Here is a 23169-nt window from a genome sequence, read left to right as displayed (position 1 = left end):
CATCATGTTCTAGTGGATAATGAGTTGGACTGGTGATCAGAAGTTCATAAGTTCAAATCCCGCCTAAAACACCACCACCAAGACACTGAACCCCAAATTGCTCCCAATTAGCGGGCCACTAGCTTGCCGCCATCGGTGTGTGAATGGGTGAATGAGAGGCCGTTGCAAAGCATTTTGAAATAAGGCACTATATAAGCGCAGTCCATTTACATAATATATGTGACATTAATAATACTTAGACACACAGAAACAAAGTGTTACAAAATGTTACTGTTTTGAGAAAACACAAGCATCTATCAAAACACTATCCTTAAAAGTAGGCAAGGACACCGACTCCCCTAAGTTAAAAGTATCTTGGAACCTGCTCCTGGATGAAAGGGCATTATACGAAAGAGACCTTTCCCCATCTCAGGTCTGGCCTCAGAGAACAGAGAACGACAACAGAGATGTTTCAACTGACCTTTTCAATGAGTAACAGCAGCACAACGGGAGTTGCATCACTGCTTTATACATGAAGGTGCACCGATGCCTCCTGGTAGAGAGAGGTCAAAGCCTCTTTCGGGATCGAACATCTCTGGAGAGATATACAGTACACATTGCACCAGAGATACATTGCACAATGTCATATAAATCACAGTGATGGGTAAGTAATCCAGCATTGATGGTACATCTTTAACCTTCGTGATACACTGTGTGGTCACAAATGAAATTGCAGCAATCAGCAATACACACCCTCGAGATCAGACCCTGGCAAGGCTAGCGCACAGGTAATAACAGATATCTGCTCCAGATTGTCTTGATTTGTCTTCTGTAACAAGCTGTGATTTGACAACAGAGTGGCCGTACCAGCCAGGATAAATCAATACACCTAATACACTAGAGCCAATCGAAACACTTTCATTCCACAGATTCTTCAAAGCTCCTTTTTCTGTCTGAAGACTGAGATGAAAAGCAGTATCTTCCGCACACTCAAAACTGTGCGAAAAAAACTAGTTATTTCACAAGCTTTCGGTCGCTCTATACCTCTATAGATACCTTGCTCTATACCTTGTCTGCCTGAAGACGGTCTATGAACGACCGAAAAGCCTGGGAAAATAAATGGATTTTTTGCACAGCTTTGAGTGGGCGGATGCTGCTTTTTTTCATCCCATCTTGATACTCTTCAGCTCCAGCACCTCAGATAAATCTGATTAGGGACGAGCGGGGGTATTTTCACTTAACTGTCTGAAGACTGACATAAACAATATTATCACCCTGATCCAACACTGATAGAATAAAAAGTGCCTTGAGCGAGATAATGTCTTACTGACATTGAAAAAACACAAAACAAGATTTGTTCCTAAAATAAAAACACAAGCAACATGTTTTACTTCAGTTTCTTGGACAAGTTATCAGGGTACAATTCAACCAAAAACCAATGTAGTGAGATTAGAACTCCACCGCCGTTGTGTGGCAGTGTAGTAAACCGTTTGCTCTCCTAAACAGGCCTGCCCAGCCAGCGTGCCACGCCTGGTTACTTAGCTAAATTGGCAATTAATAATGTTATCCCAGGCTGGCTGTTACATAGCAGCTGTCATAAGCAAATTATTTTTCTGTCCTGCATTGGGCATTGATCAATGGAGCGTGAAAAGGCCCACAGGCACCTCGCATGGATACAGTGGGTCTTAAATAAAGGGCTGAGCTATACGGTGGTAACTGACTCGCTGCTACGGTAACAAGAGCAAGACCCTGCGTTTATGAAACCCAAATTATTCACAGCCAATTTACCCATTTCGGTCAATTTAAAAAAGGAAAAATGGAGCCTAGAATGGATGGGAGGGTTTGTGGAATTGCTACCTCAGTCAATGGACTGGAATAAGTTTGATGAAACTCTATGTCGATATCCTTTCAAAGATGTTCAGAGTAAATGCTTGATATCTGTTTTTCTGTTTTTATAATGGGTTCTGTGTCATTCAGTATCATACAAGAACAGTGTCAGTTTTGCTTATAAGGAAGTAGCCTTGAGAACCGATGGTTCTGGAGCCTAACGGCCCATAGGAGCAGGAGCCGATCTCCTGTTTCCGTAGCGTGAGGCGGCTTGATGTACAAGTACCACCCCCCTGAACATGACGCTGGTATGTCGCAGGGTCTTACCCCCCCCCCCCAATCCAACCCTTAATGCTGAGTGCCAAGCAGGGAGGCATCGGGTACCATTCTTATAGTCTTTGGTACGACTCGGCTGGGGATCGATCTCACAACCTCCCGATCTCAGGGGCGGACACTCTAACCGCAAGGCCACTGAGCTGGCTTATGCAAGCCCTTCTTCCTCCCTAGCCTAGGCATGGCACTCAGGAGGGCCTAAGTGAGTAAGAAGTGTGGGCTGGAGAAGTGTGTGGTCGTCAGCCTTTTGTTCCACTAATGACTCCCTACCCAGAGAGCTGAAGATCACTCACACAGGCTGCCCCCTGCCTCCGCTGACGACAGAGTGCTATTCACTGGTGGCCTAATTCAATGGCTAATGAAAGTAGGGTTTATAATTCTTTATAGTTCTTGGACTGACTTATATAGTGCCTTATTCCAAAGCACTTCACGTTCACGGCCTCTCGTTCACCCACACATTCACAGTCACATTCACACACCAATGGCGGCAAGCTACCATGCAAGGCGCCGGTCCACGCTCTTTGGGAGCAATTTGGGGTTCAGTGTCTTGCCCAAGGACACCTCGACATATGGCCCAAGTCGGGGTTCGAACCGCCGATCTGGCGATCATTAGACGCCGCCTCTACCTCCTGAGCCACAGCCACCGCTTTTAAAAAACTACAACACAAAGTATTCACCCCCCCATTACCACGTTAAATTCAAACTCAATCAGAATGGGAAGGTTGCTGAAATGCTTTTCCTTGAACCATTGAAAGAAGTCGTGCAGGAGAAAGAAAAATAATGTCAAAGCAACTGAACCCAATTAGATGGTTATTTGGCTGTTAAATCTGGCTTTTATAGATCTCCCTTCCAGATCTTTTCTCGTGGGAACGTACCCAAAGGGCATGATTAGGGATGCTGTTGCTGGGTTTGGACATGAATCAGGTGGACCCTCACTCAAACTGTCAGATCTGGGTTGGCTTTGAGTAACTGTAGAACTACTGGACTGCCCTCTACTGGTGGTTTGTGTGAATCACATGTCCATGAGAAGTCAGCTCTACTTGCACATGCAGTGTGCTCTTGTGTTTTTGTGTGCTTTCTTTCCCCATGTTTCACCTCAGAGGAGTCCACATGTTTATTCTGTTTATTAGTCTGCCTAAAAAATGTATGACTGTGATGGTGGTAGACAGTTCTAGAAGGTGGTAGAGAGTTCTAGAAGGTGGTAGACAGTTCTAGAAGGTGGTAGACAGTTCTAGAAGGTGGTAGACAGTTCTAGAAGGTGGTAGACAGTTCTAGAAGGTGGTAGACAGTTCTAGAAGGTGGTAGAGAGTTCTAGAAGGTGGTAGACAGTTCTATAAGGTGGTAGAGAGTTCTAGAAGGTGGTAGACAGTTCTAGAAGGTGGTAGACAGTTCTAGAAGGTGGTAGAGAGTTCTAGAAGGTGGTAGACAGTTCTAGAAGGGTGGTAGAGAGTTCTAGAAGGTGGTAGACAGTTCTAGAAGGTGGTAGAGAGTTCTAGAAGGTGGTAGAGAGTTCTAGAAGGTGGTAGACAGTTCTAGAAGGTGGTAGAGAGTTCTAGAAGGTGGTAGAGAGTTCTAGAAGGGTGGTAGAGAGTTCTAGAAGGTGGTAGACAGTTCTAGAAGGTGGTAGACAGTTCTAGAAGGTGGTAGAGAGTTCTATAAGGTGGTAGAGAGTTCTAGAAGGTGGTAGAGAGCTCTATAAGGTGGTAGAGAGTTCTAGAAGGTGGTAGACAGTTCTAGAAGGGTGGTAGAGAGTTCTAGAAGGTGGTAGACAGTTCTAGAAGGGTGGTAGAGAGTTCTAGAAGGTGGTAGACAGTTCTAGAAGGGTGGTAGAGAGTTCTAGAAGGTGGTAGAGAGTTCTAGAATGTGGTAGACAGTTCTAGAAGGTGGTAGAGAGTTCTAGAAGGGTGGTAGAGAGTTCTAGAAGGGTGGTAGAGAGTTCTAGAAGGTGGTAGACAGTTCTAGAAGGGTGGTAGAGAGTTCTAGAAGGTGGCCAGTGTTTTAAGTTGGATAAACATCACAGTTCATAGTCAATATTGTGTTTCAGATAGATTTTATTTGAGCTAAAACAATGAGGAATTTGAAATACGGTCACTGTTTGTTTTGAGGACGGCCTAACCTACCCGTGTGTCTATGAATATAAGTATGTTTATCAAGGTAAGTCTATTCTAATAACCTGGAGTCAGAGCTAAAGGACACACACTTGCGCTATGGTTACATAATAATCAGAAAAACCCCCGATACACTTTTGAAATGTAGAGTGTGAGTAGCTTAGCAGGAGATCTGGAGGATTTGTTTCCTGGAGTTGTCAGTCCTTGTGTGTACGTTTGGTGTAAAGGCAGCTCTGCTTTGAAGCAGTGCAGCGGCGTTCTCCAGCTGACAGGTTCAAAGCCTCTCCTCTCCTCTCCTCTCCTCAGCCCTCCTCTCCTTCAACAGCCCCCCCCCCCCTTCAACAGCCCCCCCCCCCTTCAACAGCCCCCCCCCCCTTCAACAGCCCCCCCCCCCTCCACCCACCCACCTACCCAACCATTCTCTAGCCCGGTCGGTAGAGAGAGAACTGAACAGTTTGTCGACAGAGCCCACACTTTGAATTATGAATGAGCTTTCTTTTTTTTTTTTCCAGCCAGAAATTTGAAAGAAGAAAATTCCATCCCTATTGTTTTTGAGTCCTCCTGAAACAAAGCTTGTCAGCCAGATGAAAGCGAACGGGGCCTTTTTTGAACACAGTGTAAAACCTGGACACCTACCTGGGTAAGGTTACAGAGCGTGATTCTTATAGGAGCGCTCTGAGAATAATTGGATTCTGGGAAACGGACCAGAGGGGGGGGGGGTGAGGGGACAACCAGAGGACCAGAGGGGGGGGGGGGGGGCGTTGAGGGGACAAACTTCCAAAGCGTCTGAAATGGTGTGTATAGAGTTGACACCATCGCCTTTATTCCACATAGACATAGAATAATATCTATTAGAAATAGTGTATTAGAATTCAGCTCCTGAGCACCTGAGAGAAATGTGTTTTAATAACTTTGTATTTGTATTGAGTGTGTGCTTGTCCTCTCTAAGGATGAGGACATATGAGGACTCCGGATGCAAATGAGCTCACAGCTAAATCCCCTAAATCTTATTCAAAAAGGTGTGTCCCAACATGAGTCAAGTCAGTGGATATCTCTTCCATGAGGTGATAATTTACGTCAGACTGTGACTTATAATGATCGCCTAGTTTGACTTCTGAGTGAAAGTCATTTTATTAGATTAGGTTTAGATTGGATTCAACTTTATTGTCATCGCAGAGTACAAGTACAATACAACGAAATGCAGTTAAGCATCCAACCAAAAGGGTACATAGTGATATAAGAGCACGACATGAATAGAACAAGAATGGTAGTGATAGGTAGCTATGTAATATACAGTATGTGCAGAGGTAGTGTTGTAAACATCAGTTTAGTTTAGAGGTATATACAATTATGGGCTATATACCATGGTTAGTTATGGACTTTTGACCTGGTTTTGGCCTTAGTGGTTGATCAGAGGAAGACTAATGCATCACTGAAGCATAATTCAGTCTAATTTACAACTCAAAAAACTACAACTACAAAACGGACTGCCCCTGGCTACCTGCAGGCAATGGTCACCCCCCAAACACCAGCCCGTTCCCTCCGCTCTTCCCCCTCTGCTGGCCGACTGGCCCCACCACCTCTATGCCAACACAGCAGTCACGTCTCTTCACTATGCTGGCTCCCCGCTGGTGGAATGAGCTTCCCACGGCTGTCAGAACTGCAGAGTCACTCCCCCTCACCTCATCTACTACCCCCCAGCACTGTGCCTCCTGAGACACTTCCCCCAATACTGTGTAAGAGTTCTACCCTTGTACTGTTTCTCCTGTGTTAAAAATAAATAAATACATCAACAACAAACAACTTCTTCTATCACAATGACTGCCAATGGCCCCTGGCCTGAGCTAGATTACTCTTCCTGCTACGACTGGTGAATTGATGATTCACTTGCTTAGTCAAATGTATCGATTGTAAGTCGCTTTGGAATAAGACGTCTGCTAAATGCAAATTATTATTTTTTTAAATGTAAACAACTACATTACCCAGAATTCAGTGTGCACAGCTGCATTTTATGAGTTGAATGAATGAATGAATGAATGGTCTTTATTGTCATTGATATAGTACAGGTACCAAACAACGAAATTTGGGAGGGGGGGCTCCCCTGGTGCTAGGAAAAAAATAGTAAAAACAAGAAGGGAAAAGAGCTGGTTTACATAAATAAAGGCTATGTACACTATCCACTATACTATACTATACAAATAAAACACTGTGCTGTACTCTATGCTATGCTATAAATATCCTAACATTTCCTATCTCTGAACCTTATGTACCCGAGGGTTGTCATATTGCACATAGTGTTATTGCACATTCATTTAAAGTGTCGCAGTTTGCAGGTTTAAAATGTTCACAGTTGTGTTTCAGTTCAGAGTTGGACCACATTGTTCAATGTCGTGTAGGATCAGTGCTATTTCTTACTCTATAACTGTTCAATCATAATTCCAGTAATCATTTTCCTGTGTTGGAATTTTCTATGATGTTTTGTGTGAGCTTTATTAGCTTTTATTTTCTCTTTGTCCGATAATCCTTCCTTCCTACCTTTGACCGAGAGGTGCCCTATTTCTGCACAACTGAAACCTGCATTGGTTTTGTTTCATTGTGTTATTATTGTTTTTTGGTATTCAACCATATCCTTTCAAAGATCAGGTTAAATGTCAACTGTTTAGTGTACGTTTGTGTGGAGTAAAGATCAGGTTTTCGGTGGGCCTTTGGACATAATGAGGGTTCGCATGTCAGTGAAACCAGAGCCAATTGTCACTTTCAATGAAACATAAACAAACAGTTCTCTAATGGCGCCATAGACAGATGGGAGAGCAGAGCGGCATGTAAGCCACTGAGTATACAGGTAGGCCCCATCCCAATTCACCTCTTGGCCCTTCAGTACCAGTCAAAAGTTTGGACACACTTTCCCATTCAATTAAAGTGTCCAAACTTTTGACTGGTACTGTACATATTAGCCATACCCCTCCATTTTGTAGGATAGGGGTGTCCCAATTCTCGCTAGTATGCCGATGTCTCTAGCTAGCTAGCTAGCTAGCTAACGTTACAACAATGTTTTAAGACTGATTTGTGCATGACAGTTTTTCCCGCATTTTGACATATTTCCATGTCGCATTTCCTCCCTTTGATGGCATATGACGTCCGAAATTTACGTTCTAGTCTTTTGGTCCTCGTGTTGGCAACCAATCAAAATGTTCACTTTTGTTTTGAAACACGGAACTACGGAAATACGCATCACAACACAAACTCGCTAGTCAAGCCAAAATACTGCAACTCAAGGGATTGGGTGAGTAATCCCGCACTGCTACCTAGTTAACTTTAACACTACTTTACATTGTTAGCAGGCTCACAAAACAAGCTGTCTTAGCTGACTAGCGATGTGTCGTTGATTTTCGACAAGGCGGAAATTTATTCACATTTTTCGAAAGAAAAGTCTGATCATTCCATCAGATCCCGACATGAGGACCAATGATCAGACTGTGTCACAAATAAGGAAGCCACTCATGAAGACAATGGATTTGGTTCTTGTTCCCGCAAGCTTTAATGTCAGATAGGCATGCATGTGAATATATCCAACTGAGACTTAGAAATCACCTGGAATTCTGAAAACAATTTTGTAAAAGAACAATTGACAGAACACAGATGTTGATGTTAACTCATTGCTATCCCTACTATTTACATCCCCACCCGAATAGCTAGCCACTAGTGCAAGCTGCCCACCGGGGACTGGGATCGAATCCCGGTCTCGCCAGACCCGGATATGGCCGGGGCACACAGGGAGCGGCATATTGAGCAGCCACTCCCAAAGGGGGGTATAGGACTATTTCCGGACAAGGATCCGTCACGCAACACCGCCCCCGTCTGGTGCTGGAGTAACGGTGTCGGGCTCGAGGAGCCAGTCAGCTAGTCTGCCTGGCGATCTCCTCTGGGGCTGCCGGCCACGGGGTCGTGCGGCGGATCCTACGCAATAGGCAGGGGATAATTGGATGCTAGGTTGGGTGCAATTGGATACCAAATTGGGTGAAAAAGGGATAAAATCTGAAAAATAATAATTTAAAAATAATAATAATATGATGATCTTCATTATGCTGTGAGTGTGGACATACTGTGGATTGTTGGATTGTGAATGTTCAATTTTAAATTGATGGGAGTGTATCATGAATAGAAATTATGATACCGATCTGCAGTTGCCAATATTTTATTAGCGTAAAGAAATAAGATAAATGTCATAAATAACACAAAATAATACTTTGACACGTCCAAAACAATACTTTCACATACAGTATAACATTTCCATTCTGAAACTTTTATTTTTTAGACAATCATAGTCACAATTGATATTTCAGAACGATGGCTTTAGTTTGATGGTTTTGTTTTAAATCAGTAAAACACCCTTTAGACTAGAATATGGCTTACATCCTCCATTGCCCTGGTCTCATCATCTCGGGTTTGAAGCTTTCTGATTACCCCACCTACACGTTATCATGCATACTCTTACCTTTTAATTATTTTTCTTTTTTTTCTGTTCAAAGCTGCTAAAGTGCATGTATGCATTAACGCTTCAGCTTTTCTTTATCATTAGCGCTAGCATTAGCATTAAGAACAACGACGACAACAACAACAACAACAACAACAAAAGACTAGCTCTGTGATTCCCTCTTCCTGTAAAGTTTCTAAGGATGTGCTGTCCCCATCTAAATCCCTTTTTTAGTATGTTAAAAAAACACAATTATGGCTATGACAGACAGACTGACAGATATTTCCGAATAACAACTATATGAAGCAAAGATCTCAAAGTCCTTGCCAAAGTTAAAGACAAAAATCCGAAAAAGACAACGACGACAGCAAACGCTGAGCTGACCTCAGTCCTCCACCAGAAGACGTGTAAGACGTGCAGGGAGACGCACCTTGGAAAGGGACAGTAGTGTTGCCCTGGTAACCAGTAATCCCAAATGTAAGCGTGTGCGAGCGAATCAGTTTGCCTGGCCAGCGCCCCTCCGCCTCTAGTTGCGCTTGTGTCTCCTGTAGAAGACCACGGCCAGGCACACCATGACGACCACAGCCAGGGTCAGGATGCCCACAGCCACCCCCAGGCCCACGGAGGACTCGCCACCACGGCCGCCGGACAGGGCTGTGAACAACAGGCCAGAGGAGAGACAAAGTGTTGGAGCTCCTCTTAAGATGACATAATGAAAGAGATCTATGGAACAAACAGGCTACTCTTGAAAGTAAGAAGTTACAGAGAGAGATAGAGACAGAGACAGAGAGACAGATACAGAGACAGAGACAGAGACAGAGAGACAGATACAGAGACAGAGACAGAGACAGAGACAGAGACACAGAGACAGAGAGACAGAGACAGAGAGAGAGAGATGCAGACAGACAGATTCCAAAGTATTGGAACCAATGACAAAATAGAAAGCGTTTAACAGAGAAGATTGAAATGACAATGTCAAGATGGGAACACTATTATTACTCACCTTGTTCTTTTGATGCCATTACTGAAAGACAAAAATGCAGGGGAACATGTTCAGAATCATTTCTGCAAATTGTGGGTTCTTTTGTGATTGCTGCCATAAAACTAATGATTCAACCATTTTCACCACTTCGCTATGATGACTGATGATGATGATGATGAAGATTGCACAACCCCATATATGATTAAGCTACCTGAGACTGCTCAAAACATGAGTGAAACCAGACCATGTGACAGGGTCTGGAGAAAAAGTCCTCAAGAAGGGCAAGGTTTTTTTTCCTCCAGATTATGAAAGTGCAGATTGTAAACTCGTGACGATAGAATTATAAGGTTCTATCTCCATTTTTGGTCAAAATGTATCTGATCCATTAGGTGTTTATTAATGCCTGTGTGGTGTTATTTTTAAAATGTTGAAATTTTTTAGGTAGTAATTAATCAAATGAAAATGTTCCATCTCACAAAACATAATGGAATGTAAAAACTTTGACGCTCAATATCTCTGAACTGCCCTAAACGGAGATAGAACCTTATCATTCAATAACGTGTCATTTGAAATCTGAAAATAGTTGAAGAAGATATGTTTATTTGAAGGTTGGTCCACCTCAAACCAAATACCAGAGAATCTTGCTCTGAAATTAAAACACACACAAAACAGCTGCTAGTAGCTAGCAGCTAAGAAGGTAGGAAGATCTAACTGCATGTTTAGAACATCACAACACGCTGATAGAACATCAACATGCTAAAAACACACAACTACACATAATTAGATGGTCACATAGTCCTTGCTTTTGAAAAAAAAAAAAACGTATATTGTCTACAAGCCATGTATCACTAACCCAGTAGCCTACGGCAGACGATACACTGATTCCAATTAACAGAAGTGATCCTAAAACTGTTGCTTGTTATATCGAGTGAACTCTACAACACTTTCAACTTTCGTAACATAAAAAAAACAGAAAATACTTGAGTGACTGTGGAAAATCAATTGGCCTTTGCGCACTGTGGAAAGGCCGGCTAATATGATATTTAGAAGGAAAAAGTGTCTTATGAATGGCCCCTGAATAAGCCACTGGTTCAACTAATTATAACAACACACAACATTGATAAGATCAGTTAGACGTGGTAGTGCTGGGCTGGGACGAAAGCCAGGGAGCACTGCGGCCAAACAAGATTAGGGGTGGAGAGCAGTACTGGTTGGAGCAGACGGAGAGAGAGGTCAAGAGAGGAAGGTCTTACCGGTGTCAGCCTTGGTGATGATGGGGAGGGACGTGGAGAGGGTGGTGGACTCCGTCACTCCGTCCTCGATGAGGGGACCGGTGTCCACACTCCTCCTCTTCCTCTTCTTCCCTCCTGAGCAGTCCTGCAGAGAGATGTTGAAGCCGGTTACAGCAGGTGGCCATGGGGCTGTTTCCCTGTTTCTCTTGGTCGTCCACTAGTTTGTAAGGGGAGCGTGTCTATGTTCCCACAGCCCCGATGGTCCCACATCCTAACCCTAATCCTAACCCTAATCCTAACCCTAGCCCTAACCCTAACACTGACCGGAACCCTAACCCTATCCCTAGCCCACCTATTGAAATATTAGAAATGTGGGACCATTGGGTTGTGGGAACATAGGGATGACCCTGTTTGTACAGATGACCAACATCAGGGTGTTTAATCAAACTGTCCTGCTGCAGGACAAACACAACCTAGGAATAGAAAAAACGTCCTGCGATATACCATATCATTTTTGAAGTAACTGCTGGTAGATATTCATGGGATTAGCATACTAGGTTGGGAAATAGATCAATCAATACATCTCTCTTTGAATCCTTTCCCCTTTTGAGATTTTACTTCTGGTCACGATCATGCTAATGCGTGTGTGTGTGTGTGTGTGTGTGTGTGTGTGTGTGTGTGTGTGTGTGTGTGTGTGTGTGAGTGTGTGTGTGTGTGAGTGTGTGAGTGTGTGTGCGTGTGTGCGTGTGCGTGCATGCGTGCGTGTGTGTGTGGTGATATATACTTTGTGGCCCATAGCATCCTGTTTAAGACCTAACACTAACATTTTATCATGGTTAGTTTATACTGTGATATAAAAGACAGGCCCTATTATGTCAGAGGAGCGGGATTGTGGTTGTCAGTCATTGGAGCTGCAGTTGTTGTTGGTTTCAAATGTCAGACCTTCCATGGAACCAAAAAACCATGGAAATTAAATACAAAAAACTATGTTTTAAGTTAGAAAAATACAGGAAATTTGATTGAGCTCTAAATCTGACCTATGGACTGACTGTGTTTTCCAGCAAGACTCCTGCTGAACCTAAACCCATACGTGAACATCTTTACTTCGAAATACAAATGGTAATGTTGCCATTAGAGAGTGCATAACTTATATCAACCAAGTGCAAACCTAGATAGGCCATTCTTCTGAAAACAGTTACTCTCTGAAGAGTAAGTCCCCTATGTTGTTTCAAGTACAGTAGCGCAACACAGTTAGTAGCCCAACACAGCTAGTAGCCCAACACGGCTATAGTACAGTAACACAGCTATACTACAGTAGCCCAACACAGCTAGTAGCCCAACACAGCTATTAGTACAGCCTAGTAGCAGAAGTCAAAACTGACAGAGAGAGGGAGACACACAGACAGACAGACGATTGTTCCAGAATCTGGCAATCGGCATGAAGAGCTCAAACGTGATACAGAAGTGATCACTTTTGACAGTTCTTTTTCACCCTTGGCTGGACATGTTGCCGAGGGGGAATCCACTCAGAGTTACCAGGGTGAACCTACATTGAAGTTGCTGCAGGTGCTCTTCTCACAGAGCCGGGTGATGCAGTGCAGGTAGTAGGTAGACAGGGCCTCGCTCTGCTGCTCGATGAAGCGGAAGGCCTGGAAGGAGAAGCGGGCGTGTTGACTCTCTCCGTTCTCGTGCATGGTGGTCAACTGGTCCTTGGAGCAGCTGTGGGGAACAACACCTGTTAGCTACAGGATTTACAGTACCAGTAAAACACCTGTTAGCTACAGTATCTACAGTACCAGTCAACAGTTCTGTTAGGTACAGTATCTACAGTACCAGTCAACAGTTCTGTTAGCTACAGTATCTACAAGACCAGTCAACAGTTTGGACACACTTTCTCCCATTCAATTCAATGGGGAAAATGGGTCCAAACGTTTGACTGGTACTGTATAGTTCTACGGCTGTTGTGGCGCAGGAGGTAGAGTCGGCGTCTAATGATCGCAAGATTGGCAGATCGGCAGTTCAAGCCCCGGCTGGCCACATGTCAAAGTGCCCTTGGGCAAGACACTGAACCCCAAATTGCTCCCAATGAGCGGGCTGGCGCCTTGCATGGTAGCTTGCCGCCATTGGTGTGTGAATGTGTGTGTGAATGGGTGAATGAAAGGCTATTGTAAAGCGCTTTGGAATAAGGCGCTATATAAGTCAGTCCATTTACCATTTATATACAGAACCAGTCAACAGTTTGGACACACTTTCTCCCATTCAATTAAATGGGGTGAAGTGTGTCCAAACTTTTGATTAGGCAGGTTTATGATTAAAGTTTATATTAAATAACCCTTTTAATGGGATGTTGTTTAATGAAGTTTGAAAGAAATCCTGGTGTGGACCTGACCGTGGCTGTTGTTGATAGCCCATAATACGAGCTCATATAAATCCTACTTTCGAGACTATACACTGGCTTCCTGTTAAGTTCATAATAGATTTCAAGATCGTTCTGCTTGTTTATAAAGCTCTCACAGGCACAGCACCAGAATATCTGAAATACCTTTTGCTAGCATATCAGCCCAATAGAACTCTGAGGTCTTCTGACGCTGGCTTTCTCTGTGTACCACATGTACAAAAGAAGAGATTTGGTGAAGCTGCATTCTCATTTTATGCACCCAGATTGTGGAATGCACTGCCTGTTTATATTAGGGATGCAACCAAATATGTTCCAGTCAAGACTAAAAACCCATCTTTTTAATATTGCCTTTAAATGACTAAATAATTAAATGATGATTATATAATGATTAAAGCACTCTGAGCTGCAATGTTTGCAGGAAAAGTGCTATACAAATAAAAGTTATTATTAATAATAATAATAATTATTATTTATTATATTATTTATTTATTTATTATTATTATGGGATGTTCTTTAAAAAAAAAAGTTTTTTAAATACATCCTGGTTTGGACCTGACCGCGGCTGTTGTTTTTAGCTAAATACTGTATGTTGCTTCCTTAGATACAGAGTAGCCGTATTTTGGGCCCAATTAAATTTCCAAAACACCTCCACACACAAAACAACAGAATCTCGTCAATCATTTGTATGATATCGTACCTAAAGTAATGTTCCTGGAAGACATAAAAAGATTTTTAATGTGTTGGCAGCCAACCCCAATCTGCCCCCTACCAAAGCATCCTTCCTTCCTCTCTACCTGCCAGTTGACGTTTCCTGATTTTGTGAAATCGTTATATTTTGTGACTGCCAAACACATAAACATCTTTAGGCCTCTCTGACATTACTTTACATATGATATTGTACAAAATGATTATTGAGATTAGGCTGTGCAGACCAGCCTAATGTCTGCACAGCCTAATCTCAATAATTAACACCTCAGATTATGACAGAATCCTCCTCTGAAAATATATTTCTAAAAATTGAACATCCCTAAGAGTGGGCCTTCTTGAACAATGGATTTAGATACCTAGAATATCTCAAGAATACACACTAGAATATTTGCTCTTACTCTATGTTTCTCCAGTGACTGTTTGATGAGGGGACAGCACTTACGCGACAAACAGGTTGAAGTAAGTAGAGTTGGTAGGATGAGCAGAGATGGAGGCGTAGCATCTGTCCAGAAGCACAAAGTACCTATCGGGGTAGAACAGCATCATTACCATCCAAGTGGCATTTCCAAGACAGTCAATAAGACAAGATAAACTCTCAGGAACAATTCCTAACAAATCCCTTTCTTTTCAAAGAAAGTCTAACACAGCTAGTAGTCTTAAAAACAAAATCTTTCTTCTTCTATCACAATGACTGCCAATGGCCCCTGGCCTAACCGGGATTAACTCTTCCGGCTACGACTGGTGAATTGATAATTCACTGGCTTGGTCAAATGGAATAAGGCGTCTGCTAAATGCCTAAAATGTAAATGTAAAATGTAGTCTTACTGGGCGGTGAGGTTGGTAGCCTGGACCTGCACATAGACGTCCGTCCTCAGCTCGATGCCCAGTGAAGGGATGACCATGGGCTTGGTGTAGTTGGCATCCTAAAGGGGAGAGGATGGATAATGTATGAAGATACTCATCATAATCTTACAGTTTCTGTACATAGCTCATAACTGTATAATGCCCATAACTGTATACCTCTTAACTACCGTATACTGATGTTTACAATACTACCTCTGCCACATACTGTATATTACATAGTTACCTATCACTACTACCATTCTTGTTCTATTTGTATCTATATCATGCCCTTATATCACTATTTGCACTTCTGGTTGGATGCTAAACTGCATTTCATTGTATTGTACTTGTACTCTGCGATGACAATAAAGTTGAATCTAATCTAATCTAATCTTACGGTTTCTTTAGCTGTGTAGTTTTATTGAGTTAATACCAATGTCTGGTCTAAATGTCATGTGAATATCTGGAAATATGTTGAATTTAAAAAGTTTTGGCATTGTCGAATACTTATTTCCCCCACTGTAGCTTAACCACTCTGTATGTTAATCTCTATCTTCTATCTTTTGTCAGTAATCTGGTCCTCTGGAGAAGGGATCCAGATTAGCCGCTCCTTAGCTCATGTTCCACTGACTTACGCTGTAGAGCTCCATGCTCAACGTGCTGATGAAGCTTCCGTTCCTGTCAGTCACTGCAATGGAGGACGCAGACCTGAGGGACGAGAGTAAAGAGGGGGTGGGGGGGGAGAGGGAGTTAGTTAGCTGAGGTAGAGAGAGCAGAGGCTCTGACAGCCAGAGATGCACTGAGGTGTCAGACACAGTCCCAGGGGTGTGTCCAGGTAAACGATCTGCAGGGAGAGGCTCATGGGAAATGTAGAAATATAATATAGAAATATATTGAATGGAGCTGACAGGAGCTGATCTATAGGTTGTTCTCATTAAAAAGGTCATCATTCAAATTCATATTTTTTAGCTGGAGGGCATGGGCCCCGCAAGGGTCCACACTAATGGAAAAAACCCTGCTTGATCAAACTGCTTTCCGTTATAATTAACGACATGATTTGATATTTGGGTGATATGACAAATGTGCACCAGCCAGGGATAACAGTTGAAGTTTATTTGTTCAAACAGTAAAGGGTTAAACATGAGGTACGATTCTCAGTAACTGTAAATATCTGTATCTACCTACATGACATTCAAAGACACATTCTAGAAGGAAGGAAGGAAGGAAGTCACATCCTAAGATTTCTACTACCCCCTTGTACTGTTTCTCCAGTGTATTAAAAAATCAATAATTTAAAAGCTGGCCTGAACTAGATTACTCTTCCTGCTACGACTAGTGGATTGATGATTCACTTGCTTAGTCAAATGTATCGATTATAAGTCCCTTTGGAATAAGGCGTCTGCTAAATGCCAAAAATGTTTAAAAAAACTGTAAACATGCTAGCTGGCTAGCTAAGTGGTTTGATAATGCTCAACTATCGTAGCAGAGATTTGATTAACAGTGTTGCAAACGTTTGGTGACGACTGCATCCCGACAGGTCCTCTGCATAAACGTCCAGCTGGTTTAGCAGCCTGTCCTCCGGCTGACAGATTGAACGTTCACACAGCCTGTTGTGACACTCAATGATAACAACCCATAGAAATTCATGTCTGTTCTACATAATACATTTCTATCTGAACACTGTGTAACATTAAACCCTGCTGGATGTAACTCAAGTCAGAGAGAAGCCTAACTGCTCCTCCTGAGACACCTACTACGCCCCAGCACTGTGTCTCCTGAGACACCTGCTTTCCCCTATATTGTGTCTCCTGAGACACCTACTACGCCCCAGCACTGTGTCTCCTGAGACACCTGCTTCCCCCTATATTGTGTCTCCTGAGACACCTACTACGCCCCAGCACTGTGTCTCCTGAGACACCTGCTTCCCCCTATATTGTGTCTCCTGAGACACCTACTTCCCACCTTGTACTGTTTCTCCAGTGTCGAAAAAAGCAATAAAAAAAATCTTTCTTTCTTCTTCTATCACAATGACTGCCAATGGCCCCTGGCCTGTGCTAGATTACTCATCCTGCTATGACTGGTGAAATAATGATTCACTTGCTTAATCGAAATGTATCGATTGTAAGTCGCTTTGGAATAAGGCGTCTGCTAAATGCCAAAAATGTAAATGTAAATGTAGGACACCCAGCAGACCTGAGGTGACTCACAGACACCATTTAACCAATCAGAGTGCTCCCTCAAAGACAGGTTAGCTCAGTAAAGTATTGGAACTCACTACCTGTTGACAAAAGATCTGGTTGTGTATGTAGGTATGCTGTACTTAATGTAACTGTACTTTACGTTAAATGTTGGCACTGAAAAAAAGCCTTAATTTGAGTTTCTTAGTTGCTCATAGTTAAGGAAGAGGAAATCATCTAATAATATATCATATAATAGTAGAATAATCTAAGCTAAAAACCGTCATGTTTTGCAACAGTTATGATTAAACACTAACACTTCCATCCATGTCTTTTTATTCATTTCTATTATCTATCTATCTCTCTATCTATCTATCTATCTATCTATCTATCTATCTATCTATATATATTCTTATCCTTTTACTTTACATTTTTAATCTGTTTACTATTCTCCTCTTGCAGTATCTTTGTTCATGCTGTATGTAAAGCACTTTGAATTGCACTTTGCACTTTGAAAGCACTTTGAAACAAACTTGCCTTGCCTTGCCTAACAAAATTTGTATAGAATGCAATTCTACGTCTCCTTAAAAACTCATTATCCTTTGCCAATTAGTTGGCTGCCATTTCAGTAGTGCTGCATGACAAAATGCCGTAGTAGGAAGAGCTTACACATCGACCTGGGTGTTGTTGACCAGGTATTCTAGAGGATAGGAGCAGGAGTAGAAATACTTCAGCTCTGCGTTATAGGTGACTGTCCCTGTGGTGGGGTCATGTGACATGACCATGCCGCTGACGTTGACCGTCTGGATGTTGGAGAAGTCCGAAAATATCCCTGTGCCCGCGGTGCTGGTGGTCTGAGGGTGGAAGGAAGGACAGGATTATGTAGTGCAAAGGTATACTTTTTTTTTTACTCTATTGGTCAAATGACCCCACCCATGACTCCTCTAGTGTTAACACAAATCTGTCTTCTTCAACAGATGTTCCTGAAAATGTGCATTGATTTACAGTATAATGCACCTATGTTCATGCATAATGTTGGACATATAACTTGTTGAACAGTGCTCCTCACATATGCAAAAAAAGAAAAAAGCCATACATGTGCAAAAACATCATATTAGCACTATATTAGTACACCCTTGCATTCTGAGATCTGGCCCTTACAGGTCCTCTGAAACAGAAGCCTGTTGAAACTGAGGGGGAAACCCTGTGTCACACAACGGTCTCTCAAAGATTCCTAAGTACCTATAGCAACAACATACTGCAATGCAATCACCGACCAAGCGATCAAGCTCTCCAGTTCCAGAGTTCTAGAAGATGCTGCCCGGCTCTTACCATGAAGTTACTGCCACAGGAGTTGGTCATGTTGAGGGGGAAGTTGAAGCGCAGGACAGGCGGGGTGACGCTCTCGTCCAGGGTTCCCTTGCAGGCCTCGTCGTTCATCTGGTTGAGGATAAGGAGGGACTCGTTGTAGCCGGTGTAGATGGCGGGGCAGATGAGGATGGCCAGGCCGATAGAGTTGGTGCCACACTCCACTGAGATGTCTGTGTATTCTGAAACAATGCAGAATGCCAAAAAATGGGTGTAAATTATTGGATACAATAATCTACAATCTATGTTAGAGAGAGGCGTTCTAAAAATATCACAGGAAATATCTGTGTATAAAAGTGTTAAATGACATGTCTGAAAACTAGCCGTGTGAGAAACGTGTCTAGTGCAGTGGTTCTCAAACCTCTCCTCTGGGACCCCCAGCCGCTCCACGTATTTGATCTGTTCCACCACCAGCACACCTGATTCAACTAATCAAGTGCAAATCATAATTGCTTTGTAGTTGAGTAGTTGAATCAGGTGTGCTGGTGGTGGAACAGATCAAATATGAGATATTTGAGAACCACTGGTCTAGTGTAATATACAAGTGTAAGATATCAGGATTGTTCCACAACAGTAAGGAATCGCTGACGTTATCTCAACAGAGAACTTTCACATCATCCTTTGCATAACCGCTGTATAAGGTAACACATAATGAAACTGACTTGTTGAGAAACAGATTATAGTATTACTTTTTTAAAGAAATAAGGCAGAGCAACAATCAAATGAGATGTTTATACCTGGTCGTCTGGAGGTCGTTGTACAATCTAACTGACTGCTTTTTCCCACCATAACAGCCACGAGGAAAAAGCTGAGAAGACGCATTTCAATGTTCCGTGCTATGTTGATATCTACAGATGCAAAAACATTCATTTGAGGTCAAAGGTCAGTCAAGACAAAGGTTCCAGAAGGGGAAGGCTTGAACTGAACACGCCGTCGATGATGTTGGGAGCCTCGAAGAGTAGCGGTCGAAGAGTGAACGATTTTCAGGCAGGTAGATACACCTTGACTTCCCCGTGCCAAAGATTTTTTCCTTTGCTGTCTTGTTGTCTCTTGCGATTATGCTTAGTTGGGGATGGTTCGAGGTGATTTTATAGGCAGGGCTCCTACTTGGGATTGGACAGAAACAAGGTCAATGCAGTTTGGCGTTTTCACTGTATGCCAAATGCACAATTCCATTGTGTCGGAGGTGCCATGGACCATCCCTTAGGGCGATTCTTGAAACCCAACACATCAGAGATGAGTCATTGATGTGACAATGACCTCGTTCCTTTGTGACTGTGTTTAAAATATGGTTCCCTTGACGTGCTCGAATGAGTGAGTGTTGACTCCCAGGAGAATGCACACAATTACTTTCATGGCTTTCTTTCAGGAGAATTCGAGTCCAAAAAATGCCCATTTGATGCCCAGTTGGCAGTTGCTACAGTTTATAGCCTGCGGTGTAGGAAGTGCTGCCAGCAGTTGGGAAACAGAGGTGACTGATGACTGGTGAGTGGTGTCGCCCAATGAACTCTGGCTTCTCCAAATTGACGTTCTTTGTCATGCGTGTGTCCCTTAAAACAGAGAGATCATGGGGAAATTGAAACCCAGATTTAGACTCTTTTCACAAGGATTTATTGTATCTGCTTTCACTTAGGTCAAGAGGATTAGATTTCAGAGTGATATTGCCTATTATATTTACTCCCCCATTTTTATAATATTAATAATACATTAGACTTACATAGCGCTTTTCTAGACACTCAAAGACGCTTTACAAACTGAAAACCTGAAAACTGTCTGATGTGGTTGGGGAGGGCGTTCCAGAGGGACGGGGCTGCGGCTGAAAAGGCCCTATCACCCCAGGTCCGGAGCTTGGTCCTGGTGGTCTTGAGGGTGGTTTGGTCGTCAGACCTGAGGCAACGGGAGGAGGTGTGGAGGGGGACGAGGTCGGCAAGGTAGGAGGGGGCCAGATTGTTGATGGCTTTGTAAGTGATGAACGTGTCCTGGCTGAAAGACTCCTCTACAGAGTAGTAGAGATGATTTATTCCATAATTTGCAAGCTTGTCTTTCTTTGAAAGCACCACTTTCACCACTTGAACAATCCCAAATCCATCCCCTCTGCATTTTGTGAAAAGGAAAGTTGTGAGGTACGAAAATACGTATCTTGCATTCCAATGAAATTAATGAACCATGCTTTTTTCTAAAGACTATTGTCCCACTTGTTTTTGGAATAATATTGATGCCCCATATTTGTTTTAACTTTTGGAAAGATGTATCCTTTTTTGGGGGGGGGAAAGGTAAACTTTCCAAAGTTTCTGTAGTGTAGTGGCCATCATGTTCACCTAACATGAGAATGGTCCCCATTTCAAGACCGGGCAGGAACAAAGTTATGTTTCACCAGTGGGGTCCAGTTCTGTTACTCAGACACATCACACATCCCCGGGGCGGCTGTGGCACAGGAGGTAGAGGCTGGTGGAGGTAGAGGCTGGTGGAGGTAGAGGCTGGTGGAGGTAGAGGCTGGTAGAGGTAGAGGCTGGTGGAGGTAGAGGCTGGTAGAGGCTGGTGGAGGTAGAGGCTGGTGGAGGTAGAGGCTGGTAGAGGCTGGTGGAGGCTGGTGGAGGTAGAGGCTAGTGGAGGTAGAGGCTGGTGGAGGTAGAGGCTGGTGGAGGTAGAGGCTGGTGGAGGTAGAGGCTGGAGGAGGTAGAGGCTGGTGGAGGTAGAGGCTGGTAGAGGTAGAGGCTGGTGGAGGTAGAGGCTGGTGGAGGTAGAGGCTGGTGGAGGTAGAGGCTGGTGGAGGTAGAGGCTGGTAGAGGTAGAGGCTGTGCCACAGGAGATAGAGGCTGGTGGAGGTAGAGGCTGGTAGAGGTAGAGGCTGGTGGAGGTAGAGGCTGTGGCACAGGAGATAGAGGCTGGTGGAGGTAGAGGCTGATGGAGGTAGAGGCTGTGGCACAGGAGGTAGAGCCGCCGTCTAATGATCGCAAGGTCAGCAGATCGGCTGTTCAAATGAGCGGCCCGGCACCTTGCATGGTAGCTCGCCAACAGTGTGTGAATGTGTGTGTGAATGGATGAATGAGAGGCCATTGTAAAGCGCTTTGGAATAAGGCGCTATATAAGTCAGTGCATTTACCATAAAAAGTATTTCTATCAATACCCTTGGTTCTTGATACTTGTAAGTTGTAAGTCGCTTTGGATAAAAGCGTCTGCTAAATGTCAAAAAATGGAAATGGAAATGTATCCTCGTGGGGCAGGATCAAATTATATTTTAGTGTTGTTGGTTTTTATTCAGAGGTGACATGAAAAGGCTATGATGATACTGCGATGTTGCATTGCTAAATTACCTTGCCAATAGCAACTGAGATAAACGCTTTGTTCCTATCACGACAGGGGCCGAGGTGTGGGCAAGGTTGTTCCAGGAAGATTCAAAAGAAATATTGTATCTCTCCTTGGAAACTAAAACTGACACAAATACAGATTGTGTTTGACAACAATTAGTATATTCGTTCATCTTTGTTTTCCCTCCTCCAACATAATCAGACATTTGTTCCTATACATGTTTTACATCGTAACTTAAAGGGACAGTTAAAAGACAACATCACAATCGGCAGCTCCTTCCCTGTAGCCTGAAAGGAGTAGACAGACAGACGGACAGACTTTTTTTAAGGGTAGATCAGCTTTGAATATTAGCTCATATAATTTAAATGATATCGAAAAAAGATAGCATTACTTGTATCATTTGTAGTCCCTTTCTCCCCCCCTTTAAATCCAAAGATTGACATGGCCAGTCAAGAACTTTCCACTTTTTCCACGACATGCCCGAACCATAGCACCCCCTCCATCCTGTTCCACAGATGAGGTAGTATGCTATAAATCTTGGGCAGGTAATTTAACCTCTGGAGGCTTTTAAGGGACTTTCTTTAGTAAACTGTAACCTGAGCATCCTTCTCTAGGATAACTAAGAGGGTTTGCACCTTATTTCAGCCTCATTATGGCTTCCTTTACTTTCATTAACGTCGTGTTGACAGACACCAGTAGCAGAGATTCCGACGGCAAATGCAAAGCCTAGAATCAATACTGTCTGGACATTGCCCAGCTCTCTCACGCCTGCACAAATAACATGACAGAAAACCCATGACTCAGCCCGGGACTTACTTACAGTTGAACGAGTACGCCCGTCCTGAGGCTGTCCCTGTTGAGAACACTTCATTGTAAATTCCTCTACTGTAATGTAGTATATAGTCCAGGCTAACAGGCCTCTCTACTGTAATGTAGTATATAGTCCAGGCTAACAGGCCTCTCTATTGTAATGTAGTATATAGTGTAGGCTAACAGGACTCTCTATTGTAATGTAGTATATAGTATAAATCAAATCAAATACAATTTTATTTGTATAGCGCATTTCTTACAAGATGCAACTCAATGCGCTTCACATAATAAACATTCTCAGTCAATCAATCAATCAATCAATACTGACAGAGCCACAAGCAGGCAAAAGTAAAAACCTGTACACTATGTAGCCAGGAAAATTCCCTTGCAGCCCTCTACACATAGAGCGACTACTAACCAGTTTGCCTACCAGCACCCAGCGGTGGGCCCCCACACCCCACACCCCCCCCCCCCGGGGAGCCCCCGCCGCCCCACACACCCAGCCCGCCCCACCACCAGCACACCCGGCCCAGCCAAGCAAGCACAGACCATAAAAGGCCCCGCACAAGGACGGCCAAGCAGGTGCCCCGGCGGCGGAACAGACCAAGCACACGGGGAAGC

General features: G+C 43.3%; 1 protein-coding gene across 1 annotated transcript; it reads right to left on the bottom strand.

Annotated features, from left to right (window-relative positions):
• Window positions 1-9247: 9247 nt before the first annotated feature.
• Window positions 9248-21431, bottom strand: LOC308154890 (zona pellucida-like domain-containing protein 1; the record flags this gene model as incomplete). Its single annotated transcript, XM_080528107.1, has 10 exons — window positions 9248-9375; window positions 9725-9745; window positions 10957-11080; window positions 12486-12654; window positions 14484-14564; window positions 14867-14964; window positions 15520-15592; window positions 17731-17915; window positions 18394-18611; window positions 21425-21431. The coding sequence occupies 10 exons, from the start codon at window positions 21429-21431 to the stop codon at window positions 9248-9250; spliced, it is 1104 nt and encodes a 367-aa protein (XP_080384233.1).
• Window positions 21432-23169: the final 1738 nt, after the last annotated feature.

This window comes from Nansenia antarctica, assembly GCF_963989245.1.
Source record: "Nansenia antarctica genome assembly, chromosome: 4".
In the NCBI taxonomy this organism is placed as follows: domain Eukaryota; kingdom Metazoa; phylum Chordata; class Actinopteri; order Argentiniformes; family Microstomatidae; genus Nansenia; species Nansenia antarctica.
The sequence above is the reverse complement of the archived record's forward strand: the minus strand, read 5'-3'. Positions and strand labels throughout refer to the sequence as shown.